The 25,300-nt window shown below is 36.6% G+C and overlaps 1 protein-coding gene and 1 long non-coding RNA gene across 6 annotated transcripts; both read left to right on the forward strand.

The window, feature by feature from the left end:
• Positions 1-1,971: 1,971 nt before the first annotated feature.
• Positions 1,972-2,398, forward strand: LOC114541932. Its single transcript, XR_003689407.1, has 3 exons — positions 1,972-2,011; positions 2,211-2,286; positions 2,369-2,398. It is a non-coding gene; the product is annotated as an uncharacterized LOC114541932 (long non-coding RNA).
• Positions 2,399-3,012: 614 nt separating this feature from the next.
• Positions 3,013-12,220, forward strand: LOC114541933 (calcium/calmodulin-dependent protein kinase type II delta chain-like). Of its 5 annotated transcripts, none has more exons than XR_003689410.1 (4): positions 3,013-3,086; positions 3,172-3,342; positions 3,687-3,767; positions 12,186-12,220. XR_003689410.1 is itself a non-coding variant. In XM_028561727.1 (3 exons), the coding sequence occupies exons 1-3, from the start codon at positions 3,075-3,077 to the stop codon at positions 3,762-3,764; spliced, it is 261 nt and encodes an 86-aa protein (XP_028417528.1). In that variant the 5' UTR covers positions 3,013-3,074; the 3' UTR covers positions 3,765-3,793. The 5 variants fall into 5 exon arrangements, 2 of the variants coding, with proteins under 2 accessions (XP_028417528.1, XP_028417529.1); XR_003689408.1 differs by lacking the exon at positions 12,186-12,220 and adding an exon at positions 11,516-11,555; XR_003689409.1 differs by lacking the exon at positions 12,186-12,220 and adding an exon at positions 6,488-6,527.
• Positions 12,221-25,300: the final 13,080 nt, after the last annotated feature.

Here is a 25,300-nt window from a genome sequence, read left to right on the forward strand (position 1 = left end):
TTAGTTCAGTTGATATTTAAGAGGTTTTAAAGGGTCTTAATTTTGAGAGGTATTATACACACTTCAAATCAAGCCAGAAACAGATGACGGAAAAATGAGTGAACTATAGATCCTCCGGCAGGAATCGAACCTACGCTTTTGCGATGCCGGTGCAATGCTCTTGTCACTGAGGACGTACAGTTGACTCATTTTTCCATCAACTGTTCCCTGCTTGAATTTGAAGTGCGTATAATACCACTCGAAATTAAGACCCTTTAAAACCTCAAGAATATTCCTGCATCGTGTGAAGTGCCTAAAATCATCTGTTAATATTTAGTTAGAACTTCACTTTAGGAAGCTGATGAAGAAACCGCAGCAAAAATACAAGTTCTGGCGCTTGCCGAGGGCGCTCTACGAAAACGCTTACGCATGGCCATGTTTACGCAAAGCAATTATAGACGTTCGCTATTGAACAGGTGCGAATTAGTGTGATAAATTAACAAATTGTTGCAGAGGTATAGCCTCTATTCCATCCGCAGGACCTGAGTTGTATTTTAGCAACATTCTCAGATTCATCTTTAAACTTGTGATTTTATAATCCTCTATATACTAGCCATCTGTAAATAGTTCAATTGAGACTAACAAGCATACTCCATAAGTAATTTATAATCATTATTGTTGGCATAGCATCATCCAACAGCAATGGCATTACTTGCGAGAATAATGTTCGTATTAAAGTAGTTATAGTTTTTAATGTCTAAAATATACAAGAAAGTTTAAATGCGAGATTTCCTGTTCATAATTTTTTGTTCATAAACAATTATGTAATAAATTTGAATACGATTTTCACAGCCTGCTGGTTTGCTCTATTACCTTGAAAGCCCTGACGAAGTAAGAAATCTTTGAAAACTTTTTTGCGAGGGCCATTATTTACATAAACCCATTGAGGTGATTCTGACTAACCAATCGTATTCATGACTAAGTGGTATCAACTGCTTTGGTAACTAAACTCCATCATTCATCCTTAAACTGTGCCAACTGCCCCACTGAGGAAATAATTAAATGGTAATTCATTCAGAAGTGTAAAACCTTTTTGTAAAAAAACAATTTTGTTGGAAAGTTTTTATCTTTCCTTCAGCCACCAGAGACTGAAGAAGATCGTTTATCAATTCGTGACAATGTAAAGCTTGCAGAAGTACGTTTTAAATCAACAATCGTGTTCCAAAATTTCATAATGCATGCTTACATGTACGTATAAGCCTGTTATTTCACGTGCTATACTTGTGTCTTAGAGCTCTGGAAAAACGAGGGGAACGTTGAGGAATCAACTTGAAGGATATCTCTCGCATTCGAGGACAAAAATAGGATTCAAATCCAGGAAAGATGTGAGAATTTAAATCCAGTTTTTTTATTACAAGTAAGTGTTCATATAAGAAAATGGGAAAATGTTCTAGTCGTTTGAAAGATGAAAAAGCAATGATATTTAAGCGGATCTTTTTTACAGATTCAGTCAAGATCTGACAGCGTACAACCTGATTTGGAATTACAAGGTGAGTCTCGAAGTTAAGGTTAGTTTCCGTTGAAAATATAGGAAATGGAAATGTAATGGAGGATTTCCTGTCGCTATGAGTATAACAAGACAAATTCAATAGTCCTGACCTCTTTCTCTAAACTGTTCTCGTAAAAGAGTATGAAACAATTTCTTATGTTTTCAATGTGACAGACGCGAGAGGAACTTCTGGGGCACTCGAATCTGATTTACACGCATTTGCAATGGAAAAAGATCTGAGTGGAAACTACGTTGTCTTTTGGAATCACCTTTAGTTTGAAGTCCTGTATGAATGTTTAGCTGATGAACTGAAATAGGTTAGTGATAAGCCTAACTGCTCTAGCTTTTTAACAGTTCTTCATAAAGCGTCCCCCCTTATTCCTCGATAGGAATCAAACTCAGTAACGTATCTCTGCTATCAGGTGACTATTATTTGAGAGTCTTGTTGGAACAAAACGACGAGGAGACGCCGATAACAAATGTGTGAGTCCACGACATTTATCTATCAGGGTTTGCAAATATTCAAACTACTTTCCATGTGCTTTTCTGTCTGGCTTCCCCCTATTCTCTATATTGCTGCACAGTTCACGCAATGTTATTTCCCTGCAGAATGTAGTAGAGAAGTATAGAATCATGGATGAAACCATTCAAGATTCGATCGACTTTTCTATTTTGTTTTCAGGCTCGAGTTGTCTAACGATCTGTATCACTGATTCCTATTGACAACTAAACCAACTATGAAAGCAATGTGCCTTCAGGTGAGGATGTCGTTTAGCGCGAATGTAGCCATGTGTAGCCTTCGAAGAATGAATTAAACAAATTGGAATATTTCATTCACAGGCGATGACTAAAGTTTATGGAAAATAACACGAAGAGATTGGAGCTTTTAATGACACCAAGCTAAGGATCATCTGTTATTGATCCAGTGTTACTGCAGGAGCCTGAACTAAACTAACTTTATTCATACTGTTTCGTATTTTTAGCATTTACATGAAAATGGCATCACTAACAGGGATTGGAAGGTAAGCACGCCCTAATTTATTTATCACTACTGTCTTTATATCCTAAACTTTAACGACCATAATTTAACTTTTTCTTCTCTAGCCAGAAAATGTTTTATTGTGTTCCTCGTATGACGAAACGCTTATAAAGGTTTGTGTCGGTTGTGTATTGAACTTGTGTTTAAATTGCCCTTTAAATTGTCTTTGAAGAAACCATTCGATGTGACCATTGCCAGCAAATCCTGGAAGTCACTATAATCTCAATTCCGAGTTTTGTCCGTGATTTCGTTTTACGAAAGCAGAGCGCATTCTGCAAACGTTTTAGGTTCAGTTATTTCTCATTGTTACAATTTCTCAATGATAACAATTAATTTTTTAGATCAGAATTCCTATATGGAAACACTCTGTGGTACACCAAGTTACCTCGCTACCAAAATGTTAATCCCGTAGCCTGAAGAACGATCCTACAAGAAATCGTGTGTGTATATGTTTGGTATGCCATATACTTCAGTTTACTCAAATTCACGTAGTGAACACGATTTGTAATGAAGCTGGAGGTAGCTTAACCTCATTTCAAAATTGGAGTACGTCAATGAAAAGTTAACGTCTTTTAGACTTTCCGGATCTTCTTTATTTTCAAAGCAGGCAAATAACCCATTGGAGAAACAAGTCAAAGAAGGGTCGTATAAATTTCCGAACAACCTCTGGAAGAATGTTAGCAGTGAAGCTAAGGATCTTATAACAAAACTGCTTACTGTTGGTCACAGAAAATGCATCACGGTTTCAGAAGCTCTGGAACATCCTTGGATGAAGGTGATGATGAAATTACTAACCGCCTTATAACACCCCGCATCTAAGATTTTTCAAAATCGGCTGACCTTTTTCGTCTGAAGTCCCAGCTTTTTCGAATTGTTAGAATTAGTTTGGTTGAAGTTTAGAACTGATACAGCTATCCAGCATAAATAAAGTCAGTTTAGTTCAGGTTTCCTCCTGTAGTAACACTGGATCAATACGGGATGACCCCTACTGGACCTCCATGAAGGACAATTTAGAACTGATAGAACTATACGGTATAAATAAAATTAGTTCAGTTAGGAGAGAAAGCTTTTAAAAGTGTTAGATTGATCCACGATTTAACAAGTTTTTGTCTTTTGTAGGATAAAGAAATGATAGAAAAAGCAGAAAAAATGATAAAACCGACCGTGGATGGAAGATCAATGTCTCCGCCCTTATAAAAGGTATGTTGAAAACTACGATACTTGTCCCGTTCTACCGTCCAATGACCCTTATTTTCAACTCGCAATTGCAATGAAACATTACATGTTTGCAAGTTACATCGAAATTTAACCAGCTTTCCGAAACAATCTCAAGGCGCTGTTACACTACGCAACTTTCCTTGCAAATTGCAAAACCATTCTACTCCTGAGGCATCTAAAGTTGTCAAATACGAACATCTATTACGATCTGCTAACGTTTCCTTAGTATTTCGAACACTCTTTAAAATTAACATCCTTCGGAATTATAATTGCATTGCAAGTTGTAAGGAAAATTGCATATTGTATAGTAGCGCCTTCAGTAAAGTTGAAAACTCACCGTGCAATGAAACATTGCATGTCGGCAAGTTAAAAGGCAGAAAATAACTGTCACCGTACATGGTGAAGACTGGCCGACGGTCACGTTCAGCAGACGAGGCTCTGCGAGCAAATAAATACTCAGTGGCGTAGCCAGCACGACAATTTAGCAGCATGACTGAAAATGCTTCATGTAAGATCACATCACTAGTTATTCCGATAAATAAAAGAACAGGGGCCGGTTGTTCGAAAGGTGGATAAGTCGCTATCCAACGGATAACTCACTATCCAACGGATAAGTTTTATCCAGCGTGTGATTTGGGTTGCACGAAGCTTGTATAACTTTATCCAGAGGATAAAAATCGCTATCTACCGGATAAATTTATCCAAGGTCCGGAGGTGGTTTAAATCCACTATCCAGTGGATAAATTCAAAGATACAAGGTAACACTGTAAACATTTATATAAAATAGGACAAAAATGCAATATTCCTCTTACTGTGTTTCAACAAACTAATACACATCATGATTGTATTCACTATATATTAAAAATGTTTTCGAAGTGCAATTTGTCGCAGCAGCGTTTCACGTTGCCTACACATTCCGTTCGACCGGCGATTTTTTGGACATCCTCGCATTTATAACAGGTGGTAAATTTACTATACGCTTCTAATCAGTTTATAAACGCGAATATGCAAAGAAAGATTCAACCTATTCCAAGGAAACTTGCTAATATCTAAGTAATTTCATTCACGAACATTAAAATAGTGTTTCTAAATTTGCTATTGGACCGAAAGGCAAAGCGTTGCAAGGTCAAGGAATAAAATTGCAATGTGTTTAATTAATAAAATCACTATGATGTGAAGTGCAAAGTTCGAGCAAATCACTTGTTCAAGCTTTTCCATTCAGTAACTATACTCGAGAATTCGTAATGATTATGAATTCAATGTTGTAAATGCTTAGCAACAGCTGACGTTGTGGTACGAAATTTCAGAATAATACTGTTTTCTTCTGGTAAATTTTAACTTATCTATTGGGTAGCTATCCACTTCACTATCCACGCTTCCTGCAACGCGTTTTTATCCAATGGATAACTATCCAGATTTATCCGTTGGATAGGACTTATCCGTTGGATAAGTTATCCATCTTTCGAACAACCGGCCCCAGTTCCATACCTATACTTTTGTACGTGTGAAACTTTTCGCTTGATTTTCTTTTAATTGTGAGAATCCGACCGTGCAGCAAACATTGAAATAAAGCGATAACACTAAACTTGATTGTGATAGCCCTGAGTATATACCGCTATAATAGCTTTGTTCCTCATAATGATATGCTGGATTCCTCGTCCAGGTATAACTTCTAAAACACGCCTTATTTTTACTTGTATTCCAATGCACCTAAGTTAGTAAAAAACCTGACAAACCCGCTGGTAGGGTGTAAAGAATTTATTTCTAAATCAAAAACTCGCTCTTACATAAGCCACTTATTGAAAAATTTTCGCTATATATTTCAGTCAGATGGATCTCTCAGTCATTTCTCATTCCTTAGTGAACAAATAGTATTTCAGTGAATTGCTAGAACATACCTGAAAAACAGCTATAAACTTCAATTCTCAAAGATATGTTGCGTACCATGTCTTTGGATGAATGCGGATGTAAAGCGCGGTTACAGTTGGTGATAGGACATTTTCCCACCAGGCGAGTCTCTAATGAAATGAATAATTTGTTAAACAATTAATCTTAATCACACATTAAAAGTTATATATGACCGCATGGAAATGATGTGATGCATATAACGTGACAGGGTAATCTGTAGAAGCCTTGCTTATTAATCCAGCTAACCCTGACTAGTCCATTTATTTTGTAATGATCGAATTTTTGCCCGTCGGAACTACAGGACACAGAATAGGTCTTCACCCACTAATTATAATCACGACGACTTTGAGTGAAATCGCTCCGACAAACATCTTTCTTGCCGAATGCATTTGGTCCTGGTTATTTTTCCGTGCAGACCAGGAAGCTGCCTCATTTAAGCGACCATGTCCTGTCGACTTATCCGCATTCCCAACACTTGTTGCTATTATCTGGGATGTTATGTGTCTTCAGTACGTGGGCCAATAATTAGTATCAATTATCTTCTGGCACCAAAACACCATCGAACAATCATCAACAAAAATGAAATGATAATGCATATAATTTTGCCATACACGGCTCCTCCAGAATTGAAACCAGTCGAGGTACAGCGTTATTTCCATTGATTTTGTGAAATCTTTACTTGGGGGTTAACATCGAATTTTATCACATTCCCATATAGGGGAATTACTGAATAAAAAAATAATGTCCAACAGTCCTAATATGACATAATAATAAACTGAACATATACCATGTAGCCTGCAATATTTACCTTGCTTGGTATGTCAGTCCATCAAATCCATGTATGGCACAGCGATGGATGGAGGTGTAGTCAGTGATAAGAGAAAGGTAATAATTGTTAGCAACTCCTGGGTTGCCATACTTTATTTGATCTAAAATTGAAACACAAGGAACAAGTAAATTATTATATTATTGTCCAGGGTTGTGAGGCTATCAGCATTGTGATATCCCAGGTTCATGCGTACCGCTACCATGGGACAACATTCCTTAGCGAACAAATAGTATTTCAGTGAATTGCCAGAACATACCTGAAAACGCCATAAACTTCAATTCTCAAAGATATGTTGCGTACCATGTCTTTGGATGAATGCGGTTGTAAAGCGCGGTTACAGTTGGTGATAGGACATTTTCCACCAGCGAGTCTCTAATGAAATGAATAATTTGTTAAACAATTAATCTTAATCACACATTAAAAGTTATATATGACCGCATGGAAATGATGTGATGCATATAACGTGACAGGGTAATCTGTAGAAGCCTTGCTTATTAATCCAGCTAACCCTGACTAGTCCATTTATTTTGTAATGATCGAATTTTTGCCCGTCGGAACTACAGGACACAGAATAGGTCTTCACCCACTAATTATAATCACGACGACTTTGAGTGAAATCGCTCCGACAAACATCTTTCTTGCCGAATGCATTTGGTCCTGGTTATTTTTCCGTGCAGACCAGGAAGCTGCCTCATTTAAGCGACCCTGTCCTGTCGACTTATCCGCATTCCCAACACTTGTTGCTATTATCTGGGATGTTATGTGTCTTCAGTACGTGGGCCAATAATTAGTATCAATTATCTTCTGGCACCAAAACACCATCGAACAATCATCAACAAAAATGAAACGATAATGCATATAATTTTGCCATACACGGCTCCTCCAGAATTGAAACCAGTCGAGGTACAGCGTTATTTCCATTGATTTTGTGAAATCTTTACTTGGGGGTTAACATCGAATTTTATCACATTCCCATATAGGGGAATTACTGAATAAAAAAATAATGTCCAACAGTCCTAATATGACATAATAATAAACTGAACATATACCATGTAGCCTGCAATATTTACCTTGCTTGGTATGTCAGTCCATCAAATCCATGTATGGAACAGCGATGGATGGAGGTGTAGTCAGTGATAAGAGAAAGGTAATAATTGTTAGCAACTCCTGGGTTGCAATACTTTATTTGATCTAAAATTGAAACACAAGGAACAAGTAAATTATTATATTATTGTCCAGGGTTGTGAGGCTATCAGCATTGTGATATCTCATGTTCATGTGTACCGCTACCATGGGACAACATTCCTTAGCGAACAAATAGTATTTCAGTGAATTGCTAGAACATACCTGAAAAACAGCTATAAACTTCAATTCTCAAAGATATGTTGCGTACCATGTCTTTGGATGAATGCGGATGTAAAGCGCGGTTACAGTTGGTGATAGGACATTTTCCACCAGCGAGTCTCTAATGAAATGAATAATTTGTTAAACAATTAATCTTAATCACACATTAAAAGTTATATATGACCGCATGGAAATGATGTGATGCATATAACGTGACAGGGTAATCTGTAGAAGCCTTGCTTATTAATCCAGCTAACCCTGACTAGTCCATTTATTTTGTAATGATCGAATTTTTGCCCGTCGGAACTACAGGACACAGAATAGGTCTTCACCCACTAATTATAATCACGACGACTTTGAGTGAAATCGCTCCGACAAACATCTTTCTTGCCGAATGCATTTGGTCCTGGTTATTTTTCCGTGCAGACCAGGAAGCTGCCTCATTTAAGCGACCCTGTCCTGTCGACTTATCCGCATTCCCAACACTTGTTGCTATTTTCTGGGATGTTATGTGTCTTCAGTACGTGGGCCAATAATTAGTATCAATTATCTTCTGGCACCAAAACACCATCGAACAATCATCAACAAAAATGAAACGATAATGCATATAATTTTGCCATACACGGCTCCTCCAGAATTGAAACCAGTCGAGGTACAGCGTTATTTCCATTGATTTTGTGAAATCTTTACTTGGGGGTTAACATCGAATTTTATCACATTCCCATATAGGGGAATTACTGAATGAATAAATAATGTCCAACAGTCCTAATATGACATAATAATAAACTGAACATATACCATGTAGCCTGCAATATTTACCTTGCTTGGTATGTCAGTCCATCAAATCCATGTATGGCACAGCGATGGATGGAGGTGTAGTCAGTGATAAGAGAAAGGTAATAATTGTTAGCAACTTCTGGGTTGCCATATTTTATTTGATCTAAAATTGAAACACAAGGAACAAGTAAATTATTATATTATTGTCCAGGGTTGTGAGGCTATCAGCATTGTGATATCCCAGGTTCATGCGTACCGCTACCATGGGACAACATTCCTTAGCGAACAAATAGTATTTCAGTGAATTGCCAGAACATACCTGAAGAACCGCCATAAACTTCAATTCTCAAAGATATTTTGCCGTACCAATTCGACTCTATATGCCATAGAATCTACAATTGAGATTACAAGAACATAACTATCACACAATTGAAACTATAATTGTATATGAATCACAAGGGCCTATACAGTATAGTAACAGCATGTATTTTTGACTTCTAAACACAAGAATATACAGAACAAAATGCAGGTTGTTTTTCTTCATATTCACATATTACCCCCAACCCGAAGTTACATATATATTGGTAAATGCAATTACATAATAGGAAAGGGAGAAAAAAAATCTATTTTTTATAACACCAGTGAAATATTGTGTACGCATAATACTTAGCGCTATGACCCATGCTGTCATGCTTCCATCACCAGATATCATGAAATCATCTTGGTTTTTTAATGTTGAAATTAATCCGTTTAATTTAAAAAGCACAAAAATACCACCAAAATATAGCTCGAAAATTTCTAATCAAGAAATTAATCAATATTGCTGTTAACCTGACACTGCAGTGCAGCTCTAAAAATCATATCAAATTACACAGGATTACAAAATGGAAATATAACTCGCCTTTGGAATTTCGTTATTTTCTTCGTTATTTTTTATCCTGTCGTCTTTTAACCGTTACATATAAACTGTAAAGGCATTAGTTATCTTTTCTGATAGGATTTAAGTCAGGATGGGCAGAAAAACTCGAAAAATATAGATTTTTTTATTTGTTATTGTGTATAGCGAGGCGTTGCTCAGCCGCATGCACAAGTGGTTGTCGCGTGAGGTTAGAGGTGTCAAAAACGTAATGTTGCCTACCCCGTGGGGGTAAAATAAGCCCAGAAATCGATTTCTGGGTAAAATTGTCCCTAGAGGTCATAATTGTCAAATTTTCGCTAATATGGTGATAATTATATGCACATTTTCGGGTTTCCGTTTGTAAACACATTTGTTGGAAATATCACTACAAATCGCCAAAGCAACTGTATTTCGAGTAAAATATATGAAAATATTGATCCCAATGTAAGCTACAAATATTTGGAGGTTTTTAGGCGAGATTTTTGGAAGGCTTTGCGTATTTTTGCTTCTCTAACATTCAATTTAAAAAGTACAAGTTCTGCAATAAATATCTTGGCTTATAGGAAAGCTTTTGAAATGAACTAAAGTTATACAAATAGGTAAATGTTTTTTCTTTAAGATAATACAATTTCTAGTTGAATTGATAAAACACTTCCAGATAAAACCGAAATTATCTGTGTGCGCCGTTTACGACCGGACAGCAATGAGTTTAGTGGTCTCATATTTATTAAAATGGGTGAAGTATTCGCAGAGTAATCACAAGTTTAAATGAGCTTACCACTTTGAAATATCCTCTGATCGGACGTCTAACTGAGAGGATCCCTTAAACATCGAGAATACTTCATTAACAAGTGCCGCATTCTGTCCTGTTTGAGAAGGTACAAGAACTTCATCTTGGGTATTGGTTACTCTTTGCTCCGTTGGAAGTTCCATTCTGTTGTATGAGGACAACACTTGTAGTTGGTGTGATGAAAGGATGCAGATTGTCCGTTGGATGTTGTGCTTTTGTATTTGAGACGGACCACATTAGATATCAGCGCGAAATTGACACATTCATGGGATTCGAACCCATGAACTCCTAAAAAGGAGTATCCGCAAAATGTGTTCTTTGTGTGGCCAGGAAAAAGAGAGAGCTACAGGGCTTCTCCCAAACCGACTGGCAGACAATACGAAACGTAGAGGACAAGACAGTACAACACAACACAACACAAAACACACAACCGACGACACAACATCCAACAACCCACAACCCACTAACTCTGTAGCTGAAACGACAAAAAATATGGTGAGTTGTTCCTAGAAAATGAAGCATCACAATTAGCATGAAGGCAATTGCTGGCTGGGGTTTAACTGACGGCATGGATATGGGGTGGCTTCTTAGGGTTGGATACTGAAACTAAACTACGATCGTCTTTGTCTGAAAAACACAAAAAAAAATTATTAGTAGCTCCCTAGAAAACGAAAAGCAAAACACAGTTAGACAAGCAGTGAGCCGTGTTTCCAGATACGGGGACAGAGATTCTTAGCTAACAGCGGGGCCACGGGGTCTACTTCTATTTAAAAAATTAATTATACATACCTTGATCCTACCTAAAGAAAGAACTCACTTACCTGAGAAAAACGGTCGCAGACGGCTCTGTTTTATAGCCTGTAGGCTCTTGCATAATTCAGCAAAATTAAGACAACTTGATTGGTTATTTCTGTACACAGGTCAATTTGTCATTGGTCAATTTTTGTACTCCACGATTGGTTCAATAAAAACCAATCAGATTGGTTAATCTATATTCAAAATTTGATACCGTTTCTTTGATATTTGCAAGGTGATTGCACAACAAATGTTCGATTTCACACGTTTTGGAGCATATTCCAAGCCAATGTATCACAGTATGAGTGTATTTGTTCGATTATTTCTCTCATGAAGTTCACAAGAAATTACAGTTCAATCATTATTAAAAGGCTTTATTCCCCTACCAGCTTTAGAACCCCATCGAACAGGAAAGTCGGAATTTAAAAGGCAAGTAAATCTTTCAAACTGTTGTAGCACTTGAATTCTGTGGTACATTTAACTACTGAACCTTTCAGAATATTGTAGAATTGGGCATGGCATGGAATAATAGTAAATATAGCAAACTGACAAATTCGCAAATGTAGTAAATTTCAAGGCTAAATATTGCAAATTCCAGTGGAAATACGGCGTTTTACCGCCATGCATACATAGCTATTCACAGCTACGATATTCACGTGTTGTATATATTCAATATTACACATCAAAGCGGCCTAATTCTTTGGATATTGCCCAAATGCAAACGAAAACCGGTTGCAGTGGTTTAGCTCACATATTCAGGATTATTTTGATATCTTTAGCGTCAAAATCAAGCCTTTAGAAGATTTTTGCCCATTTTTTATATAAACATACCTGATGATATGAATTATCGCATCACCGGCAATAATATTTCACAATAATAAAAATTTCGGGCCAAAAGCCGAAAATCTGACCTAGGTCCGATTCGAGCTTGCCTTAAGCACGTGATTAGCAATGATTATCGCTTAGAACTTATAAAATGCTCTTTCTTTGATTATTTTGCACATACTACACCAAGAATTACTCAGAATTAAAACAGAATGATAACATGTCAAATTCTAGACATTTTGAAGACAACAGAGACCAAAAAAGCGAAAAAATATGGAATTTCCAAAATATATCTTGCAATGGGTGAGTAATTTCAGATAACAAAGCAAGCTATTATTTTAATTCTTATTTTCACGTATAATACAAATGCAGGTTATAACTATATGCTGGTTGGAATATACTATTCAAAGAATCGTTTTAACCGCTATCGTTTACTGGTATTCCGGGGTCTTTAGCCCAAATACTTGCTGAGATATTTAATGTTTTTCTTCTGTGCGACAATATTGTCAGGAGTAATAGCCTAATAGGGACCAGACGGGAATTACATATTATAGTACTTGTATATAATAATTGTAGGAAAAAAAATATTCCCTGTGATATATCTTCATAGGAAAAAGTATCAAAACGGATTATTTTCAACATTAAAAAACCAAGATTATCTGATGATATCTGGTGATGGCAGGCATGACAGCATGGTTCTTAGTGCCAACTACTTCGCAGGGCCACGTGTTATGCCTACACCATATTTTGCTGTACAGTTCCATCATTCATTTTACACTGATGTTATAAATATTTTTTTTTATTCTCCCTTTCCTATTATGTAATTGCAGAACGAATATTCAATATATTAGTGTACCACATAAAAACTCATTATGACAATGGCTATCGGACGTCTATTGCATCGGAGATACGACTTGTGGTAAGCCAAATTCAATGTTATTTCTTGCGATTTTTCTATGATGTCTTACATTGTTTTTTTGTAAAGATTCTTCAATGTTTTCTCAGTCTGCGAGCTGACAACGTCAAGGCCTTGTGCAAGACAAAAGTGGAAAAGTCAAATTCACTTCGTATGTTAATTGTTCTGAAAGGAAAACGTTGGTTAATGATGATAGTGCAAGGCATGTCAGCTATTCTGCTTCCAAAATTCCTTTTCTTGTTAGTGTAATACATTCTCATTTTTTTTTTAGTTCTGCAGAAGATAAGACAACCGGGATTGTTTCACTGCCTTACAGCGAGGCGATGAATGTTATTCCTGTGTGCTTACAACAGGTAAACTTTTCTATCATAATATATCATCTGGCATTAAGTTTCGATTGAAGTTCAACTTTCTTCATTTTCTAGAAATTGGAATGGGAGGTGTTGGATGTTGTTCTGAGAAACTTTCCGGAGGCACTGCAAGATAAAAACTTGATACATTCTCGAAAGCACTACTTACGTTCAATATGTACAGTGTTATCTAAAATGGTAAGGGATGTAAAGTTGTGCACTTTTCACACCAAAATCATGAACTAAAAATTTTACTTTGCATTCAGGTTTGAAATTATGATTTTCTTCCTGGATTATTTCGTGTTCCTCATGATATGCGCCGACCTCATTTGTACGCTAGAATTTTTCCAGTACGGTTCTTATCATTCAGTTTTTTGCATCTATCATAATATCTTACCATAACTATACCAAAACCATACCATACCATAACCATAACCATACCACATCATATCATATAATCATATCATATAATCATATCATATAATCATATCATATAATCATATCATACCATAACTAACCATAACCAAATCATACCATACGATAACCATATCATACCATACGATAACCATATAATCCCAAAATTATATCACACCATACCATACCATGACCAAATCATACCATACGATAACCATATCATACCATAATTATATCACACCATACCATAGCATAACCAATTTATACCATAATTATATCATACTATACTAATGATTTAATTGGATATTTTATTGTAACATGTGCAGGTATTAACAGAGCTGTGTACGTACCACATTTTTATTGGGCAAGATGAACAGGTAAGAACCTGCTTCACTTTATTTTCAGCGGTTGTCTGTTCTCGCTTAAACGTTGTTGTATATTTCGTCTAGTTTTGTCTGATGCGTACTTTGGAGATTGGTTTGGTTGCTCATTCCACGACGTTAAGCGTATCTTGTCTCACCATATGTATGTTAGGAATGTCTTCAGTTATGGCAAGGTATGGCTACTTAAGATTGTCTGGAATTTGAGACGTTTTTTATGTCCATTAGCACTTTGTAAAGAATGAAGTTGATTTAAGTAATTGCAGCGTTTTAGAAGTTTATTACTTTGGAGATATTTGAAATCGTGCCTTGATAATGTGCTCAGTGAATTTACAGAAATGTTTTTCAATAAACTCCAGCCTAAATGTAACGTCTCTTGTTATGCGAGATACTCCTTCACAAGATTATTTGGGTAATAATTTCTAAATTTTCTGTCCTTAGGCTGCTCCCAACATATCTGGAAAAGTTTACTAAACTTTCGCCAACGCCTCAAGTTGTCATACCACTGTTAGAATTTCTCTCTGGTATGTTTCTTGAAGTTACGTAAATTAAGAAATCTTTTATGAAATATCAATGTACCCCCTAAGGAGAGCTAGGTTGTATAAACACTCAATCGTATTCGACGAAAAGTTGCTAACATTCTTTTAAAACGTTTAAATAGCATTGTCAAAGCTTCGTGATTAGTACAAAAACTTCACAGCGATCCATTTGAAACAAGTCATTGGAATATGTTTGCCTCACACAGCATCATCGAGGTTTGTTTAACGCGATAACATCTCAAACTTTTTATTATTGGCTTTGTGAAATTGAATAAAATATAAACGAACTGATATGTTTCACCTTAGATACTCTCAATACACGGTAACTCTTGCTGATAATGTCATTTCATCCTGGTTTGTCAACTGTCCACTGTTGTTAAGAAAACAATTCGTGCCATTGATTACAAAAGTAAGTCCACATGTCATTCTATGGCCACGGAGATTGCTTGCTAAATTTTCAATAGATATTAAGAAGTGGTGTTTAAACTTTATACAGCTTAGGCAGTGTTGTTACATAAACTTGTCCATTTCATGTTACATAATTTTGCTTATATGCAAGCTCGTTTTCAATCATTTGTCCTTGTATTCCTTTAGAGTCTTAACAACGCAGATATATCTTCAGATGCTGCAAACCCATACCCTTAGTCACTAATCCCCCCACCAAATTCCATTCACTCCCAAACTCCCTTGAGAAATCAAAGGAAGACTCAAGCAACACACTTAGTTCAGAGATGATGGAAATCGTGGGTGATATGATGGTCAAATATACATTTTCTTCTTATTTGACCCAACCAAAAAGGTCTGTATGTTGGTTTCGTATTTTTCTGCACTGTGTTTCAGGGAAGATGACTATTTTGTTGTTTTTATAGAACTGCAGTTGTTGAACGACTCCTGCGCAATGGAGCGTCAAGAAGTTGGTTGCTTGGCAATGTGTTGATCACGGTTACAGTCAACAAGCAGGCAACTTCGAACATGTCATGCGCATATTGTTCGGCAGGAAAAGTGTTTGTGTGAGATGATTCACTGCAGAAGGGCACGGAGCCTGAGGTTTTAAAAGTTGAGCTTAAGAGAAACAAAAACGAGGCCTCAATTAGTCAGGTAAGGAAAATTCTTTCAGTATCATTGTTTAAATTGGCATACACTGTCTGCCCAGCGTATTCATGCTTAAACAACAAAATATATTTGCAAGAGCGACCAAGTTTTAATATTCTTCTAGTGAAAGCTCTTAGGAACGTATTTGACATTTCCATTGATAACGACAGTAATATCGTGTGTTTGAACGTTAAAGATGAACTCAGGGATATTCTAAACAATACAAATTATGGCCCTAGAGTTATTTCCGATAAAAACCTGTCGAAGTTGGTTCGTCATATTGCAATGCATGTTAAATAAATTTGGTCAGTAACTTAGGGTAATTTAAATGTCCGGATGTGATATTGACGGTATACGAATGTTTTTCTTTTTAAGATTGCGTCAGTTATTCACCAAAATCAGAAGAAAACTACAGATACCTAGGCTGTAATTGGTTACAAAGAATACGTCAGATCAAGAGGATTCGAGCTAGAGTTTCTCATGCGGTACCGGAACAATGTAGGTCGCTAGACTTAAGGAAAGACGCTCGTAATATAATAGATTTTACAAAATATCCTTTGGTAATTCTTATGAGTTGCAATAAAACCTTTACAATTGTTCATCCTTCACTGATGAGCTCAGAATGTTTCGTTATCACGTGGTCAATGCACGACTCTTGCCCTGGAGGAGGAACCCAATCCGGATATAAATGACTTTTTTATCTAAAGTACTTCACGGAAATGCCTTCAGTTGAAATATGAAGAAAGTCGGGCTGATGTTTCAAAGATTTTATGACGCGAAGTTGAATCTTGGTTCATCGTTTCTTCAACGAAACGGGCACTGATAAGACTTCACAGATAAGATATCACAGTGGAAGCCAGTGCTCTTTCGCTGTAGCTTGCCTAGCGGCACAGAGGTCTCAACAGATGGTAGGAAATGACAACAGAGAGCGAACATGATAAAATTTTTATGAATAAAATTATTCCGAAAATAACAAAAAAGATCAACCTGGTTGGGTGACATCTAGAGGTCTAATTTTATTCTTTCTCCAACTATGAGATTTGATGTGAGCCTCATTTTTGTTTCTTCTGTCCATCTATTATTTCTTGAAAACAAATACCATGAAACATGGTTCAAAATATTGAGACATTTTATAAGCACGATGTTTGTAGAATACTTTGCAACGCTTAACAAAAATCCGTAACTGGTATTTTCAATTTGTGTTTATAGCTTCAATCTCGTTCTACTGCAGTTTCCGATAGCAAAATGAAAGGTAGGATACATTAATTGTAATTTAAATTTTAATTTAAATTTGATGAAGTATCGTATACCTCAAAACCTTCAACACCACTTTGCTGGTATTACTAAATGACGCTCAGAAAACTTCGAAACATTAATTTTGCACTTTAGCGAGTTTCGAATTATGGAGTTTTTTATTGCTGAGAGAAGAAGCACTGGCTGAAGCCGTTGCTAGATCATTCCTCATTTTTTTCATTTTCAGTAATAATCAGTATTATTCACTCGCATATATTTATGTATCTTTCTCTCTGTAGTGGCATTCGCAAGTAAGTGAAAGGAGTGAGCCGTTTGAACCCGTTCTTACTTACGGTCACTTATTGAAAATTACTAGCTATACTATTTACAAAAAGTGCTGAAAGACTTCTCTTTAGGCCTCGACTGAAAACCATTATTCCATTGCACTCTTTCATTCATCTCTATAAAAAAATCACTTTATATTTTGAAACATCTATGACATGAAGAGAAAGTGCAACATTTGGAGAGAAAAACTCACCAAGTGGAAAATTATCAAAGAAAGCCAAGTCAAACCTTCCCAACCTTAAAATTTGCAACCCGTCACCAGAGTTGTCGATGGGAATTAAAACATTTGTTGAAGTTTGCAAGTCGATTGTATTGCTACAAATATCACGAACATTTTTTTTTAATTTGTTTTTATTCTAATATCCATTCTACTTTACATATTTCAGTATAAAGTTGTTTTGTATTGACAAGCAATTGCTTTTGACTTACAGATGTGATTTACTACAATATTGAAAATGGCTTGATGACGAAGGTGGACTTGGTGGAGTTGTTGAGGATTATGCCATTGCAATGGCGACATAATTGATGAAATCAATGGCGAAAAGAATTCTTTAGTCAACTAGAGTCGTGTTAGAGTACCATGTTTAGAAGGCGCTTGCGACGGACGACGAAAAACAGCGATTAAATTTGCAAAATATGGCTGAAATTGTGTTTTAGTGGGGGTTAAGTGAAATGAAATATGTCGTATCGCAACAAAACATCGTTATTTCTTTGGAAATTTATAATAAATATATTAAAAGCATTTTTTTCATATATGGCGAACATTTTTAGAAAATAGAAAAAATTAGACTTTTCCGGGTGAATCAGTAATTTTATGCCTAATTAGCAGTTGACCTGGAATGGTAAACATAATTTGCTTGTAAAATATAAAACTGATGATAATTTCACCCTCCAGTGACCACCCCTAAAAGCAACCATTCTGAACCATATAAGCAATTCAGAAAGACTGTAGCTTTGATAATTCAGGATTTAGAGCTATGGCGGTTATGACCGCCATGGTCATTTTACCCGAAAACAATTGAGATAACCTGTTTTGCATGAAATGCACACAAACTCCTTTACAGGGCCTTGACTAGTAAATATACCTGAGTTACACGGGCTGTTGATATCACAATTGTTTATCTCTTCACGCACTTGCAATAAATCACATCATTAGCAGGGGATGGGTTAACTTTGCAATTCCGGACTTGACTTGATATATCAGAGAGATGTCGGTATTGGAGAGGTACATATTAAGACATGTTTACATTTTCAATTGCTGCTGCCATCTTCTTTTGATATATGTGAACGAGTAGATAAGTTATGGATTTTTCTGATAACAGCACCGATTTCATGTATTGAAATGCAACGCTCAATACCCTACACACAACTAGTAGCGTAGTAAAATTCAAGATAAATGGTACGATAATTTATTCAGCTTTAGAGAGATTACATGTTCTGACGTTTTGGGTTCATTACGAGAGCTAAATCCCAACAAGGCTACAGGACCCGATATTATACCTCCTATTGCTTAACGAAAGATAGCAGAAGAAGTCTCTACTATGCTTAATGCTAGCCTCCTCCGCAAGCATATCTTATGTATTAATATTAGGCATTTATATTTCGCTTGGGTTAGCTGTGTCGGGGAAGGCGAGGAAAAAGTGGGAGAGATCAGCAATTTTTTTCTCGCTCCCCGACAAAGCTAACCAAAGCCAATTATAAATGCCTAATAAATACATAAGAGATGCCTGCGGAAAGGCAAGCTTAATGCATTATACAATAAAGTAATCCGACATGGAGTGTGACCGTTGGACTGGAAACGGGATGAATGGATTTCAGTGCACAAAAAGGGCGATCGCCTTTCCAAAACCAATTAGAGCACCGGTTACCATACTGATAACCGTTGACAAAATTTTCGAGCATCTTCTTTGAAAGCAATTGAGTGAACTGACGGAAAAGATCTTTGACAACTTTAATTGGTAAAATACGGAAATATAGCCATGCCAAATTGCCATATTTTGTATTTCGCGCGGAAATTGAGTAACTAATTTAGTTACAAACTTCCAGCCGTAAGATTCCGGCTTTTCTCTATCCTTGTTTTAAAGATCCCGGCTTTTCTCATTCCCTGTTATAAAAATTTCGGCTCTTCCCATTCTTTGTTTTTAAGATTCCGGCTTTTCTCATTCCTTGATTTAAAGATTCCGGCTTTTCCCTTTCCTTGTTTTAAAGATTCTGGCTTTTCCTATTCCTTGTTTTATCGTCCCCCGTTCCCTTCCTCGATTCCCCGTAACTGGTTTTAAGGCTAGTTTCCACTCAGGAAAAATCTCCTTTGGATCGGAATGGACAGTAAAATTTCTTTTGTCGCTGAGTTCTCAGGCGGCGTTTATACAAAAGAAACTTTTCCGTCCCCTCCGATCCAAAGGAGAATTTTCCTGAGTGGAAACTAGCCTTTAAAGATAGCCCTTTTCCGCCCCTCCCTTGCATATGAACTAACCGCTAATTAAAAATTTTTGCGCTGTCACATGACCAGCCTTAACCAGGGTTTTCGCCGCAGCGTGGGTCGTGGAGCGTAGGTAGAATAGCCTGGCCTGCGAAGTTGGAATATGTCAATGTACACACACACCCGAATTACGAAAATTGCACTTGTCAGCAAATCGTCACAAAGGTTTAGTAAAATGTCACGTACCCTCAATATTCCATTATGAATAGGAAAGTTTACTTGAACGAGATCCGCATGTCTTCGGTTATTTGATACAAAAATCAATTCATATGAAGAAACATTGGCGTTGAATTAAAATCGTATCATCATGCACATGGGATAGAAACTTCGTCATAATTATTAAGTCGTTTTTTGGCTTCACCGAAAAAATAAGCCTGGAAAAATTTGGCATAAAACGATAGACAAAAACATGATTATCTTTAATTTAATTTCAAGATCAAAGAACGTTTTTTGGATCAATATTTAAATATAAGTTACGCTTGTGTTCCTTACAACGGAAACAAGACCACGTGAATGAAACAGCTCACAAATTTTATAAATCTAGCAACATCTATTGTTTGCTTTACTTTAGTTTATTGAAAGGTTCCTGTTACTGTTTCAGCAAAGTAGCGGTAGTATATTTACTGTGTTTTAGGCAGAAAATGGTTGTTTATAAAAATTGAGTCTCATCATAGGTAAGTGAAGTTTCCTTCTCTTACAACAACAATAGGGCCATTATGGGATACCACATATGGATACTGCACATCGACAACTTTACAAAAGAAGGTAAGAGTTTCCAGCTTCCCGCCTGCTTCAGGGTAGCGCAGAAAGAAATAGGAATTTTTTCCCCTACCACGGTTAGACCAATATTTTACAAATAACCTAGTGAAATGCCACTCTGACAACTTTATGATGGTCTGGGACTTTTATTGTTGTCTTCAGATTTCCTTCCTTGGTGTATATTTGAACTGCGGTATGATCGTTTGTTGGTATCATGATTTCATTCTGCTGGGAAATACTCAATGAAAATGCCTCACTTGAGTCGTTGTCAAATTTGTATTTCAATTGACACATCTTGTTACAAACATACACATCAGGCCTCTGTGTTGGATGATGATGATATCATCGTCTTTGCATATTGCGATTCTAACTACAGAAGATATTTTGTCCTCGAGCAAATCTAATTTGTCTTTGCTTTTACATTGTAATTCTCGTTCAATATCGTCAACAGGAATCCTTCACCAGTATGTTTTTAGCACGTAAACATTGTTATTGATATCAACAGAAAGGGCCATTAAAATATTGCCTGTAAATTCAGGTAATTCAATCCGTTTAATTTTTCCTTCCTCCTGGATAATCATGATTTTCTCATAAGGCGGAGTACGAGGGAAAGTAAGAACACCCCCTGACTTTTCACAGCATATGGAGAAGCTCTTTTTTTTCATGAAGGGTCTGTTCGTTTGGAGGATGAGGCAATTCCTCTTTTATAGAATTTCTTGCTGAAATTTCGTGCCAGCTTATTATTGGATGAAAACTGCGAGTGGGAAGTTCAATCGTTGGCATGCAGGCGGACACTTCAAATGAACATTTATTACTGAATTTGCAAACATATTGAAACAACACATAGTTGATTAACATAACCGACAGACGTTCTCCACCCGTTGAGTTTTATTCAACAACGATTTGACTCCATCGTTCAAAGACACTGAGAATATCTCTTGAATCAGTTGAATGGCTTGTAAGCTATGCAGCTTCTTCCAAAACGATAAACATTCGGTGATTGCGGTCTCAGGACAATCGAGTGTTCCACTATTTTTGAAACTATTCGTAGCTTCGCTGCAAAAATTCGATCTTCGATACTAAATGCCTCATTCCAGAAAGCAGTGGTTGCTGCCTTGCGCGCTTCCTCGAATCTTTTTCTCGCAGTTTCTAACTCTCTGTCCGAGTTGATTTTAAGCTTTTTCCTGGCTGGAAGAAGCTCTATTGCTTGGTTTAAGATACCAGACAGAATAAGGCTCGAAAGTTCACCTGGTTCGTCCTGAGTTTCGCTCTCTTTCTGCTCAAGATTTGATTTATCGAGAGAAACACTGAATAACTCTACTCCTTCTTCTAGAAAATTATAACTTGCGAGTGAAGTTGATCTAGAAAGGCCATCGATTTTAGACTTGATATCATTTAACTCGCGTACGACAATCTTACGAATTTCGCCGTCTTTCAGTTTGTCTGCCGTCGAGGCTATGACCTTATTCCATAATAAACCAAGTGTTGAACTGAGTATACTTGTCACAATTAAAGTCGTATCGCGTTTCTTGTTAACTGTACCCAAAAATTAAGGCTTTATTAAAAGCATCTGCTAAAAGGTAGGGAGGCAAAACATCATATAGAACCGAAGTTTCTTGAAGCGATACCCTTTGTACGAAGTTCATAATGAAAAACGGTTATGGTAGGATTCGAACCATCGATTTACTACTTCTGAGACCATTGTCCTCGCCACTAGACTGCAAGATCTTGTGCTGGATGGCCATGGTTATTTAGTTTACTTTATCCTTTTACGAAGTTCACAATAAAAAATAGTTTTGGCAGGATTCGAAACATCGATTTAACACTTGGGAGAAAATTGTCTTGCCACTAGACCACAAGTTCTTCGGGGAACGGCTATGTTTATTTGATCTACTTTATCGTTTTCACGAAGATCATAATGAAAAAACGGTTATGGTATGATTCGAACCATCGATTTACCGCTTGGGAGACAATTGTCTTCTCCAATCGACTACAAGTTCTTGTGCTGAACATCCATGTTCATTTAATTTACTTTATCCTTTTCACAGATTTATAATGAAACACGGTTATGGTAGGATTCGAGCAATCGATTTGCCACTTGGGAGACCATTTCAGTTTGACAACCTTCAATCCAGCTGTTTTTGTAGCATTCTAGTAAAATTTTGTATGTTCCTTCACAGGCAGCTAGTGATCTAGAATAAAAATAACCAATGATTCAATATTTTGTCCACCACCACCCAAGGTGTGTGTACATAGCTTTTACTTGTAAACAACTCTAATATGTCTTTCCCTGAACAAGTAAAGTTGTCGGGTTTAAATAGAAATAAACACACTTACAATGATTTCACAACTTCTTCTTCTTCTCGTTCCCGTTTGCTTCTATCCGATTCGTTAAACAAGTTTTTAAAGAAATTCTCTAAAGCTGATAACGTGATGTTATCATTGAATCACCATCTTTGGTGTATGGAAATGAATATTGTGTTTCGTACTGCTTAATTCACGACCAATATGTCGGTTGGTCGGCAGCTCTATATATTTTATGATATTTATCTCATCTAACGAGTTTCGTACATCTCGACCAATTAATATGGCATTTAAGAGTACTAATTGCACGGATTTGGATGGATTGGCTGCGGATGGCATAACCTTGAGTATTTGTGGAGATATTGCTTTTCGATGTCGGGTCAACATACAACGAGTTGGTTTTGAATCTAAATACAAAGTCTCATTTGCGATTGCTAAAGAAACGAAACATGGATTTGTTAGTCTAGTCCTGTGTACGAAGCCTTCAAGCAGGATCTAACAATGTGTGTGGATGTTTCGCCTAATCCTGGTCCTCAATCTTTTGATAATAATCAGTCGGATGAGATGTCTCAACATCGAAAGCAGTTACGTTTGATGAACACGTTTCGACCCGCTAATAATCCTGAGGAGCTTAGTTCAATGCTTGGGCAGTTGAATCTACAGAAAGGTTGGTTGTTCCATATGACCTATAGGAATATTTGCTATAATACCTACTTCGCAAACACCACCGCCACACTATACAATCACTATCATCCTGCAAATCATCAGGAAGCTATCCCTGTTAGAATCACGGACCGTGTCCCAAAGCCTGTAAATATATATGGCAGAAATTATATTAAGAGAATCAATCTCATCAATATTCCTTTATCAGGCATTGCCAACACTCTTGATACAGCTGTTACTCACCACCTTTGTTTTTTTGGTCTTCTCAACTGCCGGTCTATTCGGAACAAAGCGAATTTAGTCAAAGACTATGTGGTTGAGAATGAATTATATATTTGCGATTACAGAAACCTGGCTTCACCCTGACAAATTTGATCATATATCTTTTGGGAATTTCACCCCGAAGGGCTACTCCTTTAACAATATCTCGAGACAACAAGGTAGAGGGGGAGGCATTGGTATACTATACAAGAACACTTTAAAAGTCAAGCTGGACTCGGCGAAAATGTTCTCACACATTAAGTCTTTCGAAGTGATGGGTATGCAAATCAATGTGTCATCTCAAATTCCAAATATAATCGTATTATATCGACCTCCATGTAGACGATAAGTCAGAATTAACAACAAAAAAAATTCTCAATCTTGTTGATTCTTTTAATCTGGAACAACGTGTACAACAACCAACACACTTTGCTGGTCACACGTTAGACCTTATCTTGTCTCGCCATGAGGAAAATATTGTTCAATCTATTGACGTTCATGATCCATCTATATCTGACCATTACACGGTTACATATGAACTCAATTTTAAAAAACCATTGTTTCAGAGAAGGGTCGTGGAGTCACGTAAAATTAAAGCAATCAATATGGACTCGTTCCTTAATGAATTTAGGCTATCTCCGATTAACACAGGGAACACGGCTGATATAAGTGCGAAAGTCAACCAATACAACTCGGAGCTGCCCAAAATTCTGGATCATCATGTACCACTTATTTCCAGAGAGATAATTATTCGTCCAGCTGCACCTTGGTACACTGAACAAATTAAAAACGAAAAACGTATCAAAAGGAAACTCGAGCGGGTATGGCGTAAGTCAAGACAATCCTGTGATCGTCTAAAATACAGTCAGCAATGTCGCCGTGTCAGTGAGCTATTATAGGAAAGTCGTACTCGTTATTATTCTGAAATTGTAGAGATAATGGGAGTGACCAAAAGAAATTATTTAAAACCGTTGGAAAGTTACTACATTATACCCCTGATTCTCAATATTCTGTGTGCCAATCTGATGAGAATCTAGCTAACAATTTTATGACTTTCTTTGAGGACAAAATTAATAAAATATATGAAATCTAACGGAATCCACTTAGCTAAATAAAATGTCGTTGTTTGCAGCTAAATGAAATGTCGTTGTTTGCAGTAATCCTCAGTTATTCTCCTGGTTTCTCATCGTTCCTAGTCTCTTCATCCTTACTGCGAAAACTGGTTTGAAAATATTAAAGATTTGGTGGAGAATAACTTCAAGTGTGTGGTCTTCTTTTTTCTTTATATTTTGTTATGTAAAAATGTAATATTTTGGTATATTGATTTTTGTTTAAGTTCGTGGTGTACCTTAATGTAGCCTCAGTCTTATCCTAATGGGAATTTTTTTTAGATGTGAAGAGAGGACGGCCAACCGAATTAAAGCTCTAAATGTGCTTTGTAACATATTAGGAACGTTATCTCCACTATATGAGGTATAAAATTTTAGTACTTTGAATAAATTTTAGTCCATTTTTCTAGACATTAGCCATATTATGAATCTTTTTCTAGTTTTATAACTCCTTGTTTTTACAGGAAGAAAATACTTGAGAATTCAGTGTTGCCACATTTAGACC

This window comes from Dendronephthya gigantea, unplaced genomic scaffold, assembly GCF_004324835.1.
Source record: "Dendronephthya gigantea isolate DGI-Jeju-01 unplaced genomic scaffold, DenGig_1.0 000324F, whole genome shotgun sequence".
In the NCBI taxonomy this organism is placed as follows: domain Eukaryota; kingdom Metazoa; phylum Cnidaria; class Anthozoa; order Malacalcyonacea; family Nephtheidae; genus Dendronephthya; species Dendronephthya gigantea.